The sequence below is a fragment of the Podarcis erhardii genome (assembly GCF_964252035.2).
Source record: "Podarcis erhardii genome assembly, chromosome: 17".
Lineage (NCBI taxonomy): Eukaryota > Metazoa > Chordata > Lepidosauria > Squamata > Lacertidae > Podarcis > Podarcis erhardii.
In genome coordinates this window covers 32,238,139-32,258,640 of record NC_138515.1, presented here as the reverse complement: position 1 = coordinate 32,258,640, position 20,502 = coordinate 32,238,139, and the positions used below count along the sequence as shown (strand labels likewise).

General features: G+C 42.1%; 1 protein-coding gene across 1 annotated transcript in view; it reads left to right on the top strand.

Annotated features, from left to right (window-relative positions):
* The window catches only part of DGKQ (diacylglycerol kinase theta), a 66,218-nt gene that overhangs the window by 25,451 nt on the left and 20,265 nt on the right, over nucleotides 1–20,502 (top strand). Inside the window, exons 7-14 of the mRNA XM_081844915.1 lie at nucleotides 6,147–6,215; nucleotides 7,977–8,077; nucleotides 9,948–10,171; nucleotides 10,662–10,752; nucleotides 12,304–12,358; nucleotides 12,646–12,707; nucleotides 16,910–17,060; nucleotides 19,225–19,263. Coding sequence (XP_081701041.1) covers nucleotides 6,147–6,215; nucleotides 7,977–8,077; nucleotides 9,948–10,171; nucleotides 10,662–10,752; nucleotides 12,304–12,358; nucleotides 12,646–12,707; nucleotides 16,910–17,060; nucleotides 19,225–19,263 — 792 coding nt within the window. The remainder of the gene's footprint in view (nucleotides 1–6,146; nucleotides 6,216–7,976; nucleotides 8,078–9,947; nucleotides 10,172–10,661; nucleotides 10,753–12,303; nucleotides 12,359–12,645; nucleotides 12,708–16,909; nucleotides 17,061–19,224; nucleotides 19,264–20,502) is intronic.

The window sequence follows — 20,502 nt, the reverse complement described above, 5'->3', positions numbered from 1 at the left end:
TGCTTTAAGAAGTCTTAAACGTACTTGTTGGGAATTTACCATTTTAGGCTGCTATTTGCTAAACCAAAAATCTCTTGCTTCTTATTTTTTAAAAAGCATGCTTGTTAGTTTCTTTACATCCCCGTCCCCCAATCAAATTACCTTTATTCAGGATTTTTCTTAGCTTAAAGCAGGAGCGTGCCTGGTCTAAAATATCAATACTTTTTCACATTTTGAAAATGTATTTGCTGTAGAAAATAAGTAGGGGATGAATACCTTTAAGCAAGGTGTGTGTTTTACAACCTGTTTGGGAACTGTCAGCCTGTGGGCCCATATTGACCTGCCAGGGAGTCCAAGTTGGCTCATGACATCATTTCCCCCAAGTCATGCCCTACCTACCCACCAGCTGGCATCACTCATAATGTCATCTGATGAGTGGGAGGACTAGGCCAAATCCTGCTGTACCTGTGCTCTCCTGTTCCCTGCAGGGAACAAAGGTGCACAGCCAAAGCAGCAAATTTTAACCCCCTCCCCACTCATTAAACTCAACCTCCATTTTAGAAACAAATTTCTTTACACCAGGAGGCAGCAAACTTTTTCAGCCGTGGGCCAGTCCACCGCCCCTCAAACCATGGGGGGGGGAATGAACAAATTCCTATGCCCCATAAATAACCCAGAGATGCATTTTAAATAAAAGGACACATTCTACTCATGTAAAAATACGCTGATTCCCGGACCATCCATGGGCCAGATTTAGAAGGCAATTGGGCCGGATCTGGCCTCCAGGCCTTAGTTTGCATACCCATGCTGTACATAGTGCATTAAAGTCCTGATTTTGGGACTTCAAAGCACGTTGCACCTTGGCTGCACCCATCTGTCAAATTTGGCCCACAAGGCCATTCTTGATAAAGACTTAATGGCCCGTGGAGTCAAAAAGATTCCTCAGTTTTCTTGTACAAAGTAAATGACTTTTGATTCATGGCTGAACTTGTGGGGATTGGTTCCTTTTGCAGTGTGTGGGGAAGGTTTGCTTGCTTTTCATATGCAACAAATCTATAACAATGGAACACAAGGAAGGGGCATATTTTAGTGCATACATTTTCTTCATCTTTTTGTCTTTGTGCTTACCCAGGTACAGGTAAATGTTCTGATACTGTACTAGAAAAAACACACTTAAGAATGATGGCAAACCTTCATGTAAAACAGCAAACTAATTTTATGTAGAGCTGAGGCAGTAAATAGCATGTATGTGTTTCCTTTGCCTTGGCTGTACTGAAAATACTTTGTTCCGTTTCTACCATAATATTTTACTGCCACCTAGAGTACATCCTACATATATTTTTTCCCTCAGGTTCTCAAGAATATATTCATATTTCCCTACTTCCCCACAAGGCTAGGACTGTAACTATAATTGGCAGTGCAGATAGGTCTATCTGTGGCTTAATAAGCCATAATAGCTAAATGGAACCTCCATCTTCAGTGTTGAGCAGGATTTGGCCTTCGTCTTCATATTCTGTGTAAAAACTTCCAGAGCGATATGCCTGGCTGCTATTTGAAACTACTGGATAAACCTTGGACAGTCCAACAACTTGATTCTTATGTTCTTAAATTCTTCTGTTGCCTTGCATATCCTGCATGCTAGGTCCTTTACAATCCATTATAAATGTGCTGCTTTAGTAAAGCACATTTTAAATCTTGCAACACTTCACGTGTCCTGGAGATAGGTAGACTTCAGAGCCTTTGGAGAAGGTAATTCATCAGGTTGTCATTAAACGTGAATGTCAGTGGTCATGAATAAACTAGCTCAGATGGTTGCAAAGATTTATTTTAAGCACACATGAAAGATGAGCAAATGTCTTTTGGCGTAACTAATGGTTTCAACCCCGAGTCTTAGCTTAGGGTTTGTGAAGTGCTACCTCCCTCCTAAATATGATTTAGCCTACAATTCTGAATACAGCTACTAGGCAGTAAGTCCCATTGACCTCGGTGAGACTTCTGAGGAAACCTTTTTAGGATTACACTGTTAATGTTACTGTTTGGTTTTTAAGATCCCTGGTTCACATTAGCTGCGCTTAAGGTCAGTGCTGACATTTCCCTTGAGAACAGTGATGGGAGGAAGGAGCTTGCATTCTTGTCACTGGCTTCCAAGTGCTAATCTCTTGTATGTTTGTATTTTACAAGAAAATTCTCTAAGGCACAAATTGACCAAACAATCAATTGGGTGGCTTGTGTCAAAGCCGACCTTTGCTAAAAATGCTAGCTTGGAATTTTTAGTTTGCAAATGCACGGTGTTTCTTTTCAAACCTGTTTGCTTATGTATGAAGCTACCTTTCAAATCTTTGGATAAATATTTATTGTTTTCTGGATAATTTTAAAGCTAACCAAAGCAACTTGGTCAGACCTTTCCCATCAAACAAAAATAGCTTATTGTTTGTGCTGATTCATTAGGTTGCATTATGTAGCTTGAAAAGTGAATAAATCTGTTTCATTTAGATATGTAAACAAGGTGGGGAAGTTATAGGGCCTTTGCACATATTAAGTATGAATAAATACACTTTATGCATATTTAACACTGTACACTCATCTAGAAAATGGCTCCTATAGATCAGTTGTCTGTTGACGGAAGTCCCGACTCCCACAGTCTGTCCCTCAAAAATGTCTACCTGTGAGGAGTAGAAATTGCTTGAAGTACTGTATTGAATTTGCTGGAATGGTTGAGTTCTGCTTTGCTGGTGGTTACAGGAATACACCTAAAGCTGTTATGTACAGGCAATCCTCGTTTTGCTCGAGAGTTATGTTCTGCCCTGCTCCACCCAGTTGTGCCTTTTGGGTGACATTTTTAGGTCCTTTCTGGAGTTGGCGTCATGCTTATGTGCACGATTGCCCATCAGTTGGACGCGCGTAAATCAGTTGTTGCTTGTAGTGATCGTTCTCCACCAGAAATGCTAATGGTATTTTCTGGAATTTTTTGGAAAGTGGCTTCTGGATCAAGTCAGTGCATGTAAAATCTCTCTCTCTGAGTTGACATTGCATCATGTTTCTATAAGCACGTAGGCTGGTATAGCTGTGATGCTACAGATTACCCTTTGCTTTCTTTCGGCATATTCTTTTAAACTTGTTTGTGTGTCTGTTCTCTTTTGTCATGTTTTATCATGCCCTCCGATTCTCCGTGCTCAGGCATGGCTTGACAGAACAAGCAACTTAAGCAACTGCTTTGGATTGCAATACTGTAGGTTTTTTTGAGAGGCACTAATGAAACATCTTGTGACTGGAAAACTGTGTATAATGCCAAGGGTGTAAGCCTGGGGTGCCATAGATTTTGAGACACACCTGTTAGGATATATAGGGCAGTTGTCTGTGACCATAAATTGTATTGGAATGGCTATGGCAGTGTGTCTCTTAGGAAATGAGTAGATGTTGAAGTAAGATAGCTGTGTTGTAAAGAGATTATGTTGGGAAAGGAGTAGTCTGCCATTCTTTTCAGAGCAACCTAGCATGCTGCATAGCTTACAGTCACTACTTTTGCTTTTGGTGTACGTAAGAGCTGTTGCACACATTGCACAGCAGCAAGATCAGGTTGGCTGTCAAGTGTATACTTATCAGGGAGCCAGAACCCTCCCTGACTCTGATAAGTGTGCCAGTCCAATGCACGTGTCTTCAAAGACCCGTTTTCAGATCCTCTTTTGGGAATATGCCTTAAACTAATGTGTGAAAAGGCCCTTAGGAAAGAGCATAGGAGTCCCTTCGACCCCCCCCCCCAATAAAATATTTGAGGGGGCCAGGGCACCCAAAGTTGATGGGCATTGCCACTCAAATGGTGTGTGTGTGCCGTGTCGTGATCAGTTATGTGGGGGTGGGGCTTACCTGTCCACCCCCAGTATTTTATTCAAGTTGGCACCTCTGGGAAAGTGCAGTAATGGAAAATCTTTTGATGGACAAGCCAGGAATCTAGTGGAAGAATTGGCTTTGCATTTCTTAGTTAAGCGATAAACATCCTTTTTAAACAAGAGAAATATCTCTAAGCTGCAAGCAGAATCTGTATGTATTAATTATGCCATGGCTGATCTGTCAAGACTTATGACCAAGTATGGCCTGCATCACTTGATTTACAAAAATTAGGCAAGAGGTCTTCTCCATCCATTCAGGATGGCAATTTGACTTGTTTTTAGACTCCCACAAATACCATTTCCCCTTAGCTAAAAGCTTCCTTATCAGAATTTGAGAAAGAAATACAGAAGAAGTCCTCTCATCGATAAAGCACTTGTGTCTTGGTGCAAGTTATTTTTATTACTTTATTTTTTGCCTTAAGGAGTAATTTACAAACCTAGAATTGTGCCTCTTCTAAGACTTCATGCTAGATAATGCTTCAAATGTTACTATCCTCAGCTATGAAAGATGACTTTATTCCATTGTCATTCTATGTCACTCTTTCTCTTTGACCTTCAGTTTGGAAAGTCATATTTTGAAATAATGCTCTAGTTGTCCTTCAGTTTATTTGCTATGAATGGGGAATTACATTTCGCACTCATTTAACTTTCTTCTTGTTGAATACTCCAAATGCAGCAGTTCAACAAACCTGGAAGTATCAATAATAAAAATGCAGAAGAGGTTGGATTTGATATCCCGCTTTATCACTATCCTATGGAGTCTCAAAGCAGCTAACAATCTCCTTTCCCTTCCTCCCCCACTTTATGGTGGGGGGACAGGGAAATTGAGCCGTTTTATTCTGATGCCAGTCTAGAGAATGAAACAGAGGATGCTTCTACCCATGATAGCAAAACCAGAATCCAAACCGAAGAAAGTAGTAAAATATATTTGCCATTGGTTTGGGTATATTGGTATATGGATTACCATTGGTATTGGGACACGGGTGGCACTGTGGTCTAAACCACAGAGCCTAGGGCTTGCCAATCAGAAGGTTGGTGGTTCGAATCCCCACAATGGGGTGAGCTCCCGTTATTCAGTCCCAGCTCCTGCCCGCCTAGTAGTTTGAAAGCACATCAAGTGCAAGTAGATAAATAGGTACCGCTCCGGCAGGAAGGTAAACGGTGTTTCTGTGCGCTGCTCTGGTTTGGCAGAAGCGGCTTAGTCATGCTGGCCACATGACCTGGAAGCTGTCTGCGGACAAACGCCGGCTCCCTCGGCTTATAGAGCGAGATGAGTGCCGCAACCCCAGAGTCGTCCGCGACTGGACCTAACGGTCAGGGGTACCTTTACCTTTACCATTGGTATTATGGGATGATTTATCCTCTACTTTTGTCTGTTAAAAAAAGCATTTGCAGGTTAGATCTTTTTCTGACCCGCATTAAGAAAGTGATAACGGCAGTTATTTAACAAACATTACATTTTCACAGAAAAAAGTGAGGGTGATTTAAATTCTTTAAATGGAAGCAAGCTAAGCACACACACACTTCATTTCCTACCTTTCCTCTAAGGAGCTAAAGGTGGCGAACATGGCTCTCACATAATAATAATAATAATAATAATAATAATAATAATAATAATAATAATTTATACCCCGTCCATTTGGCTGGGTTACCCCAGCCACTCTGGGTGGCTCCCAACATCATCATCATCATCATAATGCGACAAAGCATCAAACATTAAAACTACCCTAAACAGGGCTGCCTTCAGATGTCTTCTAAAAGTCAGGTAGTTGCTTATTTCCTTGACATCTGATGGGAGGACGTTTCACAGGGTGGGTGTGACTATCGAGAAGGCCCTCTCACTTCTTGCAGGGAGGGAACTGCCAGAAGGCCCTCGGAGCTGGACCTCAGTGTCTGGGCTGAGCGGTGGGGGTGGAGACGCTCCTTTTATCCTCACAACAATCGTGTGAGGTACGCCAGGCTTAAAGACTGTGGCTTGCCCTAGATCAGCAAGTGAACTTCATGACTGAGTGGGAATTTGAAACCCTGCTTTTCCAGGGCTCATAAAAGTACATATGTCAGCTTCATAAAAAAAAGAATTCCATGCGGCTTTCCAGTATACGGCTGTAGAGAATGTATATTTATTTATCATGGGCATGCTTGCATGTCTATGTGTTTCAGTAATGTGAGTACTATAATAGGAAAATCTGATAGTATTGTTTTCATCGCAACATTTTATTTTAAAGGATGAACACCTTGTTTTTAAAGGCAAACCTTTAAAGGAGACTTTTCTTTTCACAGATGACGACGACGATGTTGACAGTTCAACACAATTATCACTAAAAGAGTCCCAGGTTTCCACAGACTCAAGTAAGTAGCATTTGTTACTAAGCAGAGAGTATCTGTTTGCAGCAAGATTTGTGCTAGGAGCATATGATGCCTTTTGTTGGTGTACAAAACATGGTACAGTCCAATTTTCAAGGAGTTGGCAGTAAAATGCAGCCAGGCATAAGCAGCTGCTTGCAAATCCACTTAGTCATCTCCTACTGTCATAACTGAGAACACATATGTACAGTGCTAGTTTGTAAGCCTTCTTGTGCATTTCCTTTAACAGAAAGACAGAATAAACTTTATTTTTAATAAATAATAATTCAGTAATCTAATTCGTTTTGCCCTTTCTCCTCGAAATGATCAAAAGAGTGGCTTATTATTTTGTTAGCTTGTTTTCTTTGTTGTTGTTGTTGTTGTTGTTGTTGTTGTTGTTGTTGTTGTTTAGTCATGTCCGACTCTTCGTGACCCCATGGACCAGAACACGCCAGGCACTCCTGTCTTCCACTGCCTCCCGCAGTTTGCTCAGATTCATGTTTGTAGCTTCGAGAACACTGTCCAAACATCTCGTCCTCTGTCGTCCCCTTCTTCTTGTGCCCTCAATCTTTCTCAACATCAGGGTCTTTTCCAAGGAGTCTTCTCTTCTCATGAGGTGGCCAAAATATTGGAGCCTCAGCTTCACGATCTGTCCTTCCAGTGAGCACTCAGGGCTGATTTCCTTAAGAATGGATACATTTGATCTTCTTGCAGTCCCTGGGACTCTCAAGAGTCTCCTCCAGCACCATAATTCAAAAGCATCAATTCTTCGGCGATCAGCCTTCTTTATGGTCTGGCTCTCACTTCCATACATCACTACTGGGAAAACCATGGCTTTAACTATACGGACCTTTGTTGGCAAGGTGATGTCTCTGCTTTTTAAGACGCTGTCTAGGTTTGCCATCGCCTTTCTCCCAAGCAGCAGGCGTCTTTTAATTTCGTGACTGCTGTCACCATCTGCAGTGATCATGGAGCCCAAGAAAGTAAAATCTCTCACTGCCTCCATTTCTTCCCCTTCTATTTGCCAGGAGGTGATGGGACCAGTGGCCATGATCTTCGTTTTTTTTGATGTTGAGCTTCAGACCATATTTTGCACTCTCCTCTTTCACCCTCATTAAAAGGTTCTTTAATTCCTCCTCACTTTCTGCCATCAAGGTTGTGTCATCTGCATATCTGAGGTTGTTGATATTTCTTCCAGCGATCTTAATTCCGGCTTGGGATTCACCCAGCCCAGAATTTCGCATGATGAATTCTGCATATAAGTTAAATAAGCAGAGAGACAATATACAGCCTTGTCGTACTCCTTTTCCAATTTTGAACCAATCAGTTGTTCCATATCCAGTTCTAACTGTAGCTTCTTGTCCCACATTGTTTTCTTTAATACATCCTATTTTTTGGCCAGGATGGCTCCCCAAAGTGGCTTGCAATAAAAATCAATAGAAATATGTCATATAATTAGGGATGCATTCTGCCACCTGTATTTTTCATCTTATCTGGCATGTTATTTATTTAATTTTTATTCCATCCCATTTGTGAACCGCGTCTTATAAGACACCTTGAAGCGATTTAACAATGAACAGTAATAATTTAGATTCAGAATAATTTAGATTTAGAATAATTTAGAAATTCCGTTACACTGATGGAAGCAGTGTAAATACAATAGATTTCCAGTGCAGCTGAAAGTTAAAACTCCCTGCAAATTGTCTCAGTGGTCTGGATGCAGTACACTACTTTGTATTAAATGCTAAAATACCATTTTCCTTTTAGGTAAACAGATCTTGAAAATATACGACGGGAACGATGCAGTAAAACGCAATCAGTTTCGGCTTATTACGGTCCCAAGGATTACAAAAAATGAAGAAGTTGTGGTAAGAGTGCCTGTTGCCTGCTTTCTAAAATTGTATGGATTCTCAAATAGAAAAACTGAAAAATGTTAACTGTGTTTATATATGAGGTTGATCATTTAATCTTAGCTTTATTATTAAATATTTTCTTTCAAAATAATAAGCAGTTCATCATAATGTTAAATACTTAGGTATTTGTAGTTCAGGTGGCATCTGATACAGTGGCTCTGTGGTCTAAACTGCTGAGCCTCTTTGGCTTGCCAATTTGGAAGGTCAGCAGTTCGAATCCGCGCGATGGGGTAAGCTCCTATTACTTTATCCCAGCTTCTGCCAACCTAGCAGTTTGAAAGCACGTCAGCGCAAGTAGATGTGGTGGAAAGGTAAATAGCGTTTCCGTGCGCTCTGGCTTCTGTTACGGTGTTCCGTTGCTCCAAAAGTGGTTTAGTTAGTCATGCTGGGAACATGACTCGGAAAGCTGTTTGTGGAACACTCGGTCCCTTGGCCTGAAAAGCGAAATGAGTGCCGCAACCCCATAGTCGCCTTTGACTGAATTTAACTGTCCAGGTGTCCTTTCCCCCTTTTTTTACCTTGTTAATAAGAACCTGTGCAGGATCGCATCTTTTCTTCTGGGAGCCTCTACCCTTTCTCTTGACTAACAGTAGTTAGAGCTTCTTCTTTCTGGGGTACATATACTATCTTTTAGTACCTCTTTCAAACCTACTATCTTATGCATAATAGTACTACTTACTATTGTGAGTTTTGATTCCCACCCCCACGTTTGGGGGCCAGCAACTGCTCCTAAACCAAATCCTTCCCACTGTGGAGTTCCATCAGCTACCCAGTTGCTAACGTGGAAATAAAGCAGAGTAGAAAAAGTGACATGTGGTAAGCAATATTGCCATAAGGCCACATGTCCCCTCGACCTTTGCCTGTTGTACTATGCCTGTCTTGAGAGGCCTGCACTGGTTGTCATTGTAACATTGTACAATGTAACATTGTAACATTGACATATAGAACTCTAAATAACTTAGGCCTCCCACATTGACCTGCCCAACTGCTAAAGTCAGCAGTCGAGATCCTTTTGGTAGTTCCACCATCCTTTGTGGCTCAAGGAGTGGTGGTGCATGAGAGAGCCTTCTCTGTGATGGTCCTCAGGTTGTGGAATGACTTTCCCTCTGGTGTGTCTTGTGTCAGCAGTGTATGCTTTCTGACAATTGACAGTTGGTCAAGACGTACATTACCCAGGTCTTGAATTGGGTAGCTATCTGGCCTCCCTTTGTATTGCTATGCACTGCTGTCCTGTTTTTTGTTGTTTTGGTGGTTTTTATTTCAAGATTTTAAAGGTACTTACTTTAATGGTAATATTTTTTTTTAATCCTGGGACTATTTGGTGAAAGGAAAGCTGTGAATATAAATAATAAAATGACATACAGTGGTACCTCTGGTTAAGTACTTAATTCGTTCCGGAAGTCCGTTCTTAACCTGAAACTGTTCTTAACCTGAAGCACCACTTTAGCTAATGGGGCCTCCTGCTGCCACCTTGCCGCCGGAACACAATTTCTGTTCTCATCTCATCCTGAAGCAAAGTTCTTAACCCGAGGTACTATTTCTGGGTTAGCAGAGTCTGTAACCTAAAGCGTATGTAACCTGAGGTACCACTGTATTAGGGGAACAATTCTTCAGCTGGCCACTTTAGGAAGTGGGTTGAAGGAGTCTGCCACTCCTCACTCTTGCCAGAATTGTTCCACAAGAAAATATAATTGCTGACCAGGGCTCTAATAGGTTATATTTTCATGTACATGATGGTTGCTGCTTCTCTGCATTCAAGAATATTCATACCATTTCAAAATGCTCAGCTACTTACTTGGTGTTTGTGTGTTTTGTGGTGTTGCAGGAGGCTGCACTGAGGTCGTATTACATCAACGATGATCCACAAGATTATGAGCTTCAGACATTCACTCAACAGGCCTTGTTTTGTGATGACATCATTAATAGGAATGATACCACAGAAGAGACCCAGCCAGGGTCTGTATTCCGAGAAGCCGTTCCTGAAGCTTGGATCATTAGAGCCAAACCGAGAGATAATGAAGTTGTAAAAATTTACCCTGGATGGCTGAAGTAAGTGATACTTCCTTTACTAAGGTCCATATTTATGGTACAGTGTCATAAATAAGAGGAGTGATGTGTAGAATGCATTTTAATAAATCTATGTTAGGGAAATGAGAGGTTATTTTATTGGTTTTTAAATCATAGTAGCTTCCAGAATGATTGAAGCACATCCATACAGCTATCACTTTCCTCCTATAGAGAATGTAGGCTCTGTGAGGTGGTAGTTTGTTTGTTTGTTTTTTCAAGAAAAAAAATCTTTGTAAGGTTTGTCTACAAATCAAAAAGTATTAATATAACTTGAAAATTTGAATCTCTAAACTTCAGAATGAACTTGATAGCAACATTTATTTGATCGGTTTTATGGACAGAAGAGTCATGGTCATTCAGCATAATGAATAATCCTATTTTTGTGGCTGTTAAACATGTTGGCAAAGCAGTATATCCCTGCTGATGTTCCTTTCACCCAACCCACCTTCTGTAAATTATTTCGCCTCTCTAGGATTGGAATGGCCTGTGTCTCAATACGAGTAAATAAAGAAAGCACTACCCAGATGGTTATTAAAGAGGTTCTCCCGTTACTTGGACACCAGGTAAACAATATCAAATGGATTGTTTCATTTTCAGTTTCCCCTCTGCGTTGACTTGTATTTAACTATATGATTCAAATAAAGAGTACCACAGATAGATTAAACAAACAACACAGTAAAAATTGCAAGGGAGTTCCATTAAGCAGAGACTAGACAGTTTCAAGTATTTATTTAAAACATTTATAACCTGTTCTTCATTCACACAGTTGCAGAGTGAAGAACAGTACTCATGGTATTTTATTTATTTCATAATATTTATACACTGCTTGCTTGTAAAAACAACACCTCAAAGCAGTTTGCAAAAAGATAAAACAATAAAATCAAGAGAAATTTACTTGAAAACGTATAAAGGATAAAATACTAAAACAGGTTCAGATATAATAAATTAATACAGTGGTACCTCGGGTTAAGAACTTAATTCGTTCTGGAGGTCTGTTGTTAACCTGAAACTGTTCTTAACCTGAAGCACCACTTTAGCTAATGGGGCCTCCCGCTGCCGCTGTGCCACCACTGCACAATTTCTGTTCTCATCCTGAAGCAAAGTTCTTAACCTGAAGTTCTTCACCCGAGGTACTATTTCTGGGTTAGCGGAGTCTGTAACCTGAAGCGTATGTAACCCGAGGTACCACTGTATTTCATTTAAACTTCAATAACTTGTCTGAATGAATTTTAGGGTGTATTTTAATTAATTGATGTCTGTTTTTATGCATATTGTGGTGTTTTTATGATGTCAGCCGCTCTGAGCCCGGCCTCAGCCAGGGAGGGCGGGATACAAATAAAAAATTATTATTATTACTACTACTACTACAGTGGACACTTAGGTTGCGAACGTGATCTGTGCGGGAGGCACGTTCGCAACCCGCAGCGCCATGTCTGCGCATGCGTGGGTCATGATTCAGCGCGTCTGCGCATGAGCAAAGCGCAATTTAGTGTGTTAGTGCATGCGCAAGCGCCAAAATCCTTAAATAACCCATTCCGGTACTTCCGGGTTTGGCACTTCTGCACATGAGCAAAGCGCAATTTAGCGCTTCAGCGCATGCGTGAGCGCCGAAACCTGGAAGTAACCTGTTCCGGTAGTTCCGGGTTCGGCACGATGCGCAACACGAAAACACACAACCTGAAGCATCTGTAACCCGAAGTATGACTATTATTATTATCAAAGTGCCGTGCCTGCATAACCCTTTTGGCCAAGCTCAATCTTACAAGCCCCACACTTGCAGGGCAGGTAGGCATGGCTTCACCAAAACCACCTAATGGGCCAAATGCAGAGGCACTTGATGGGCCCAGTTAAGTCTGTGGGCTGGAGGTTCCTCATTCCTCCTGCATTAAACCATCGCTTAATTTGAAAACTGTTGTTTAATGTGACAGGTAAACCAGGCTAATGTCTTAAGGTGAGACAGAACCACACCACAAAAGGAAGAAGAGAGGTCTAAAGCACAGCTTTAGTCATATTTCTTCATCTTTAATACTGTCTAAAAACAAAAACAAAACCTTAAGGGTCTTAAAGTTAAAAGATTATAACTTACTAGAAATCTTGATGAATTTTTTTGGCAGTTGGAAAACTTTCAGAACTTCAAACTGGTGGAGGTACTCATGGGCTCTAAGCAAGGTAAGTCACAGATAGTTCTCATTATTACAGGATGTCACTGCAGTTTTAATGCCTGCACTTATCAGAATCCTGAATGTTAAGTTTCAGCTTCAAGAGGCTGGAGATTTGGGGTTTTGTTTTTTTAATTGTCGTTTCTGGCGTTTTCACTTTCTACTTGGAAGGTTAAATTTAACTGGATAAATTAGTGTCCAGATTGGCAGCGCTTAGCGTGCTAATGAACTGCACATTTTAAAAAAAATTTTTTAAAAAGGAACCACAGATGAATAGATTTTTTTCTTCCCATTTAGTTCAACGAATGGTTCTGGATGATCACGAATTGATTCTCAGCAGATTCCAAGACATAAGAAAGGTAAACAAAGAAAGATATGCCTACAATACCACTCTCCCATATTTCTTTATTGAGTTAATGTTTTCATTTTTACATCATTACTGGATTTTATATTTAAACCAAAGGAGAAGAAATTCAGACAAAAAGTTGCTAGCTCTTGCCAGCTACTTCTGTTAGCTGCACATACCACTTTAAAATGCACCTAGTATCTCTGCAGTTCTGATTAGTGCATTCTGCTTCCTGGTGAGGCATCACATAGAAAAAGGCATCCCAGCTGTTGCAGTAACTACAATTCCTGAAGCAGCCAAAAAGCAGCTGTACCTCAAGACCTCCCGTTAGCATTCGCCTCATCCCATTCTTTGGACAAGCAGAGAGCCACTGATGCTCACAATTCCTTGCTCATTACTTCAGTCCCCTGTTCGTCTATTTCTCAGCTGAATTCCTTTTGTGTAAAAACAACTCTGTGGGTCTTTCTATAGCTTACCCGTTTTAGAATGCTGAGACCTGCTCTGTACCATCCCATCCCACGTCCCCCCCAACCTCTTTGGGTTTGTTTTTTTAAAATTGAAGCAAGTATCTTCTGGCTGAGCAAAGCTTGAAAATGTGTGGGCAGAATATGTCAGAAGGAGGGGAAGTAAAGGGGTTTTTCAGGGTCCAGCTTCTTCAGAGAACTCATCCCAACCATGGCAAAAATGGCCAGGAAGAATTAGACACACCTGCTTAATGGGAAGGTGGTGTGGGAAGGTGAGAACCCTTAAAATATATATATATATATATATATATATATATATATTTGCTTTCGTAGATTTTCACGGGTACAGGAATGCAGGTTTTGGTGTCCTCGGGTGTCTTCCCGTGTAAAAGTTGGGGTGTCTAGGCGACGTTTCGACGAGGTCTCACTCGTCATCTTCAGGCTGGTGCTGAAGCACCAGCCTGAAGATGACGAGTGAGACCTCGTCGAAACGTCGCCTAGACACCCCAACTTTTACACGGGAAGACACCCGAGGACACCAAAACCTGCATATATATATATATATATATATATACATGCGCACACACAGTGGTGATAAAAGATATAGCCAGGGAATTCTGGGGACCTTTTAGGAATAGGTTTCCACAGGGTTAAAGCCTCCATGTGGACTGGCTTCCTTTTTGAGCATTATTAGAATATTCAGAAACAGAGAGGGAGTAGTTGATGCGTATTCCCAAGGTCATTGGGTTAGGACTTTTCACAAACTCCTCTTTTTCCCTCTTGCCTCATAGACTCTTGTTCCCTTCACTAGCTACCCCAAATTCCATTATCATCTTAACTCCTTCCACTGCACATTCATCTTGACGTATTCCAAATTACCTGGGGGAACTGCATATTTCGAGAAGGGTACTAAACATTACAGTATGCGTGTTTACTTGCATCGTGTATTTTCGTCATGGAATTCAGAGTTTTGTGACACGTAATCTAGAATTATTTGAGAGGTTGCTCATAACTCTGGCATTTTGATTGCCCTGCATTTAACCAGTGCTCCTCAACCTTTTGCTAACATGCAGCACAAAATGAGAACAATTACACAAGTCCAAACAAAAAGGCAGTTCTCTTACGCAGGCATTAGTGGTCTTAGTGGTCTGGTAACTGTTTTTGGTAGTTGGAGGCAAGAGTTTCTGCTTATTGGAATCTTAACCTTCTCTCTGTATGCATTGTAGTTGTAATGTAATGTATTTGACCGCTGCTGCTGCTGCTGCTGCTGCTGCTGCACTGTGAGTTGGGGAGGGCCGCTCCCTCCTCTGGCTAATTCTACCTGGCCCAGGGGGCGGGGCACAGACTGACTCATCACCGCCACGGCTTTGGGAGGCCTCACTGAGGCACTGGGACACTGCTGCTGCTGCAGCAGATGTTAAAAATGTCTTTATATATATATATAATATTATATATTTTAAAGTGTTTTAAAGGGGTTTTTACTTTTTATTTTGTTGTGCCACTGTGAACGGTGGTTTTTATTGATGTATTTTTATTTTGTTCTGTTTTATTTTGGTTTGGGGTTGATATTGAGTGGAGTGGGGATTTGTTTTGTTTGGTACAATTGTTTTTGGTTTGATTTGTTTTTCTATTTTGTAAATGGAGGTTGGTTTGAGGCTTGGGATTGCTACCGTAGTGGGGCGAGGGAGGTATGGCGGTGGGGGCAGATGTCATAGGCGAAGGGGATCAAGATATGGATATGCTCGTACCTCTTCCAATCTGCGCCTCATCCCGAGGGACGAGGGTAGGGTGAGCAAGGATTACTCACCTCCGTCACTGGTGCTGTGCAATGCCAGGTCTATAGGCAACAAAACCGCCACCCTGCAAGATTTCTTTATCTCACAGGGGGTCGACCTGGCTTGTGTGACAGAGACCTGGGTGCGCGAAGGGGCAACAGTTACCTTACGAGAGATGGCGCCCCCGGGTTTCTCCGTCCTCCACCAGTCCTGGACTGTGGGCCGGGGGGGAGGGGTGGCATTATTAATCCAGGAAGATTGTCCTTTCAGGGCTCTACCATCGCCATCGATCCCTGGCATTGAATGTGTTGACCTAGTGTGGGGCTCCGAGGAGAGCTTGGCTGTCTGGCTGGTGTACCGGCCACCTAGCGCACCAGCAGCCACCCTGTCAGGCCTGCTGGAGGCGGTGGCCGGCTGGGCCTTGGAGTTCCCTAACCTATTGGTATTGGGGGACTTCAACATCCATGCTGATGCCACTCCCTCCTCACAGGCTCTGGACCTGGTGTCTTCCATGGCGACACTAGGGCTCTCCCAGTTTGTTTCGGGCCCCACACATCAAGCAGGCCACACACTGGATTTGATCTTTGGCGTAGGTATAGATGTGATCATGTCTCTTTCGATGAAGGTGCCATGGTCTGATCACTACGCTCTGAAAGCCAGGATTGATTTTCCACCCCCACCCTGCTTAGGTGGCGAGCCAATTTGGGCTCGCCCGCAGAGGCTGATGGACCCTGATAGATTCCGTCAGGCCTTGCGGGACCTTTCTCCCCCTGGTGACTCATTGACTGAGCTTGTTGAGGGCTGGAATATCCAGCTCCTAGCAGCCATTGATGAGATTGCACTTAGGCGCCCTCTGCGACCCCGCAGAAACCGGGCGCCCTGGTTTACCGAGGAGCTTCGGAAAATGAAGCGGGACCTCAGATGGCTAGAGCGAGTATGGCAGGGTGCCTGTGACTGAGCCTCAAGAACATCTTATAGGGTTTTTATGAAAACCTACGAGATGGCAGTGAAGGCCGCTAAGAAGTCCTACTTCTCGGCCTCCATTGCCTCCGCTAGCTCTCGCCTGGCGCAATTATTTAGTATAATTAGGTCTTTAACGTCCCTTGAAGGACAGCCAAATTTAAATAACAATTTGACACACAGCTGTGAGGCATTTGCAAGCTTTTTTGCAGAGAAGGTCTTGTTGCTCCGCCATGACCTCCCTGCCAATTTGGATACAATAAAGGAACTGGAGGCCCCTCGACTGTCCTCGGGTCCAGTATTGGACCACTTTGACCAGATATCCCCAGCCGATGTGGACAGACTCCTCCAAGCTGGAAAGCCCACCACCTGTCCTCTTGACCTGTGTCCGTCTTGGCTGATTAGAGCGTGTCCAGACGAGGTGCGGGCCCCCCTGGGTGATATCATCAATTTGTCCCTTGGCACCGGGATATTCCCAGGGGAACTGAAGGAGGCAGTGGTGCGCCCGCTCTTAAAGAAAACATCATTAGATCCCTTAGATCTATCCAATTATGTCCCACAGAGAAATTTACGGTCTGCAAATAAAAACATCCTGAAGATCCCAGGCCACAGAGAGGTTAGGCTGGCCTCAACTAGAGCCAGGGCTTTCTCGGCCGCGGCTCCATTCTGGTGGAACGCTCTGTCACAAGAGACTAGGGCCCTGTGGGACCTGACATCTTTCCGCAGGGCCTGCAAGACAGAGCTGTTCCACCAGGCCTTTGGTCAGGGAGCAGCCTGACCCCCTCCTCTGGCAATCTGCACAGAATTTTGCTTAATAGTTGCCATCAATTTGATTTTAATTAATTTTATAATGAATGTTTTTAGAATGTTGGATTATTTTGATTGTTGTTAGCTGCCCTGGGCCCAGCTTCGGCTGGGGAGGGCGGGATATAAATAAAATTTATTATTATTATTATTATTATTATTATTATTATTATTATTAATGTGAGTTCTCAGCTGTCTTTTCCCTTTTACAGACTTCACTACGTCAGATGAATCAAACAAGATTTTACATTGTAGAAAACAATATATCAGCTACGCGGGTACATTTGTTTGTTGGTGGTCTGCCACCTCATCTCTCTACTGATGAATACACAAACATCCTCAGAGATGAATTAAGCCTCAAAAGTAAGTCGCATACCAAAACAGTTTATGTTTTCATCTCTGGCTGCTTTCAGATGATCAAATGGCTAAATGAACTGACATATGAACAATCCTCACACATCCGCTTACATCTGCTTTTCCCCTACTTCACATGAGTGAGCCCACTGCTAACCATTGTTTCTCATTATGTCAGAGCTAGGAAACTATGGTTAGTAGCTTCCAAATAAGCCAAGACATGAAGCCATGGGAGGAATTAATCATCACGCTCTTCCCATGGTTTCATCAGCGTAAGCGTTTCAGCCTGTCCAACAGAATGATCTCCCCTCTCCTCCCCCTGGGTTGCTGTTCTGGGGGTTCTGCAGACACCCCCCCCCAAGCTAATTTGGAGGGGTTGCGTGGAAAGGAGGAGAGGGGAGGAAAGTCCAGTTGTGCTAGTGGAACTTTTTGCACTGGCTTCCACTCACACAGCTACTGATTTGACTCTGGACCCAGGGTTTAAAGATAGCTTCCTTTTACTGGCATGTGTGGAAGCTCTCAGGGCAATTCACAATTCAGATATCATAGAAAACTATTAGTTAACTGAAGCTTTCTGGCTTGTTTCTCTACTCACAAAGGGAGGAGCAAAGCAGCTGTGTGTAGGTACAGGAAGTTCATATCTTGCTTTATTAAGATGATATTTAATTATCTGGGTGTGTCCATTGTCAAATCAAAAATCTATTTTAAATTCTGAAACACACTAAAAGGCACTCTGTCATTCTCAGTCTTGTTTTTTCAACCTTCGGTGCATTATTTTTCTTGGTGCTATGTCTTAGAAGTTGTAAAGCAGAGGCTAGAATTTAATGAAATGCCTCAAACATAGATTGTCACCTGTTCTTCCCCACAGTTATTTGTACTGCCTTTTATATTTGTTCTTTCTCTGAAACAATACTTATTGGGGTTTAAAAAAATGTTATTTCTATTACTTTATATGAAAACCTGATTTAGACGTTAAAAAGTTTTATTTATTAACTATTATTATTAATATTAATTGACATCTAAGGATAGCATACACAATCTTAAATACACGTACAAAGAAAATGTAAAATTAATAATAATAGTAACAACCTTAAATAATTATACTGTTAAATATCGATTTAAACTTGTACTTGTCCATGCTCTTTTCTTATATTTTCTAACTAAACAAAATTAAACCAAAGTAAAATCCAGTAAACTAAACTATGTCCAAATAGACTTACCGTCATTTCCCGATGTAATTTACATTTACAACATTGATGTACTTAATACCTCACTCTTAATATATTTTCTAATACTTTCTTACAACATATCATACCATTTTTCCTTATTTAATAATGTTTAATTTACACAAGGGTCATTCAAACGCTGCCATAGATGTTATGTTGTTATTATATTTTTGTAGGTATTTCTTGAACATATCCCGTTTTTGTGTGAATGATTGTTTTCTATTTCCCCTTAATCTATTTGTCAATTGAGTTTTAAGTTTTAAATGAATAAGGTGAAATAAAATGTTATGTGGGCTTAAGCAGATTGCGCAAAAGAGCTAGAAGCCAGCAAACGCTACTGGATTGTTTATATCCAGCTTGGCTGGGCTTCTGGCAAAGAGGGGGGATGTGGGGGGAAGTGAAGATATGTGGGCCTGTCGCCTAGCTATTGAGCATTGTGTGATGCTCAGTGCTATACAGTGACTACATGTGTCTCCTGACCACTTCATCGTTTTTCAAAAATTGACCACAGAAGGAGCGAAGGTTCTCCACAGAAGCTCCATTGCACGCACAGAGCTATGCTTGCATCCCTTTGGAATCCCACCCATGCAGTGTTTGCTACAACAATTTAAATTAGGATTAATAGGCATCTTAAATATGATTTGTGTTTATTACTCAAGCTAATATACTCCATTAGCAGGATTTGGAACCAGCTTTGTTCTGCTGCGAACCAGTTGATCCTGTTTATTGTCCTGAAGCCTTTAACTTTAAATACATGGGCAATTTGTGTTTAACATTCATGCATCTTCAAATAAACAAGACTGATCTCACAGAATGTGTGTAAAATGGGACAGCATTAAATTTTAAAATTTATTTCGGTAACCTATAGTTTGTTTCCACCTGGGGGGGGGAATAGACATTTTAATGTTACACATAGAAAATAAGTTTTGCTTTTTCTACTTTTTCAGCAAATCTAGTTTCTGTGAGCCACGTATATTCATCTCAAGGTAAGACTATAGTGTTTTATCTTGAGTTTAACGGCTGTGTAAAAAGTGTTTGGTTATAATGTGCCACCTTTGGGTCTGTTCAAATGTTTCACACCTCTCGCTCTTCATATGGTGATATTGGGAGAGGTCTTTTGGCATGTCTGCTTCCTCCGAATCCCTTCGCTGCATGTAGTAATCTAGTGATTTTTATATTCAGGCATAAGAGGCGCATAAAAGGTAAAGGTAAAGGGGACCCCTGACCATTAGGTCCAGTCGTGGCCGACTGGGGTTGTGGCGCTCATCTCCCTTTATTGGCCAAGGGAGCCAGTGTACAGCTTCCGGGTCATGTGGCCAGCATGACTAAGCCGCTTCTGGCGAACCAGAGCAGCGCACGAAAACGCCGTTTACCTTGCCGCCGGAGCGATACCTATTTATCTACTTGCACTTTGACGTGCTTTCAAACTGCTAGGTTGGCAGGAGCAGGGACCGAGCAATAGGAACTCACCCCGTCGTGGGGATTTGAACGCCGACCTTCTGATCGGCAAGTCCTAGGCTCTGTGGTTTAACCCACAGCACCACCCGTGTCCCTTATAAGGGGCGCATGGTGGGACCTTATTGTGCAAGTGTTTACTTCTTTTTGTGGTGGGCTGTCGGGAGGAAGCATGCAGGTCTGAGGCTTGCTTCTGAACTCAGCATATGTAGAGTACCAAATCAACCCCATGTTTCTTCAAGTATTGGGAGAGAAACAACATGCATTCCCTGCTCGTTCAGAGCGTCAGTAGGTGCCTGTCTTGACCACTTCTCTATCACAGTTTTCACTGGGACCAGGCAATAAATTTATCCATGAAAAACAGCAGTACTCTCCTGGATAATGTTTACTGTTACATTCAAATGCATAGTTTGTTCTTGCCACGGGTTGGAATGATTATGGTGGCAGCTGTACAACTGAATAATCCCTGCTCCAGTTTTACTGCAAGCTACCAACATATTGCCTAGAGATCGAGGATGTTTGGGAAGCACTCCATGACTAGAAACCAGGGCAACTCTCTTGCCGAAGCCTTTCTTTCACAGGTGCATGCATTTTTCTCCTGAAAACGTAAGAGTTTTGTGCTGGAACCAAATGTGCATCCCATTTACAAAGGCTAAGAACATGATACTGTATTTTTTGCTCCATAAGACGCACCGTTTTTTTGGGGGGGGGAATCAGCTCACAGTTGTGCAGCTTTTTTTGCAAAGGGGAAAAGCCCCTTTTTTGAGGAT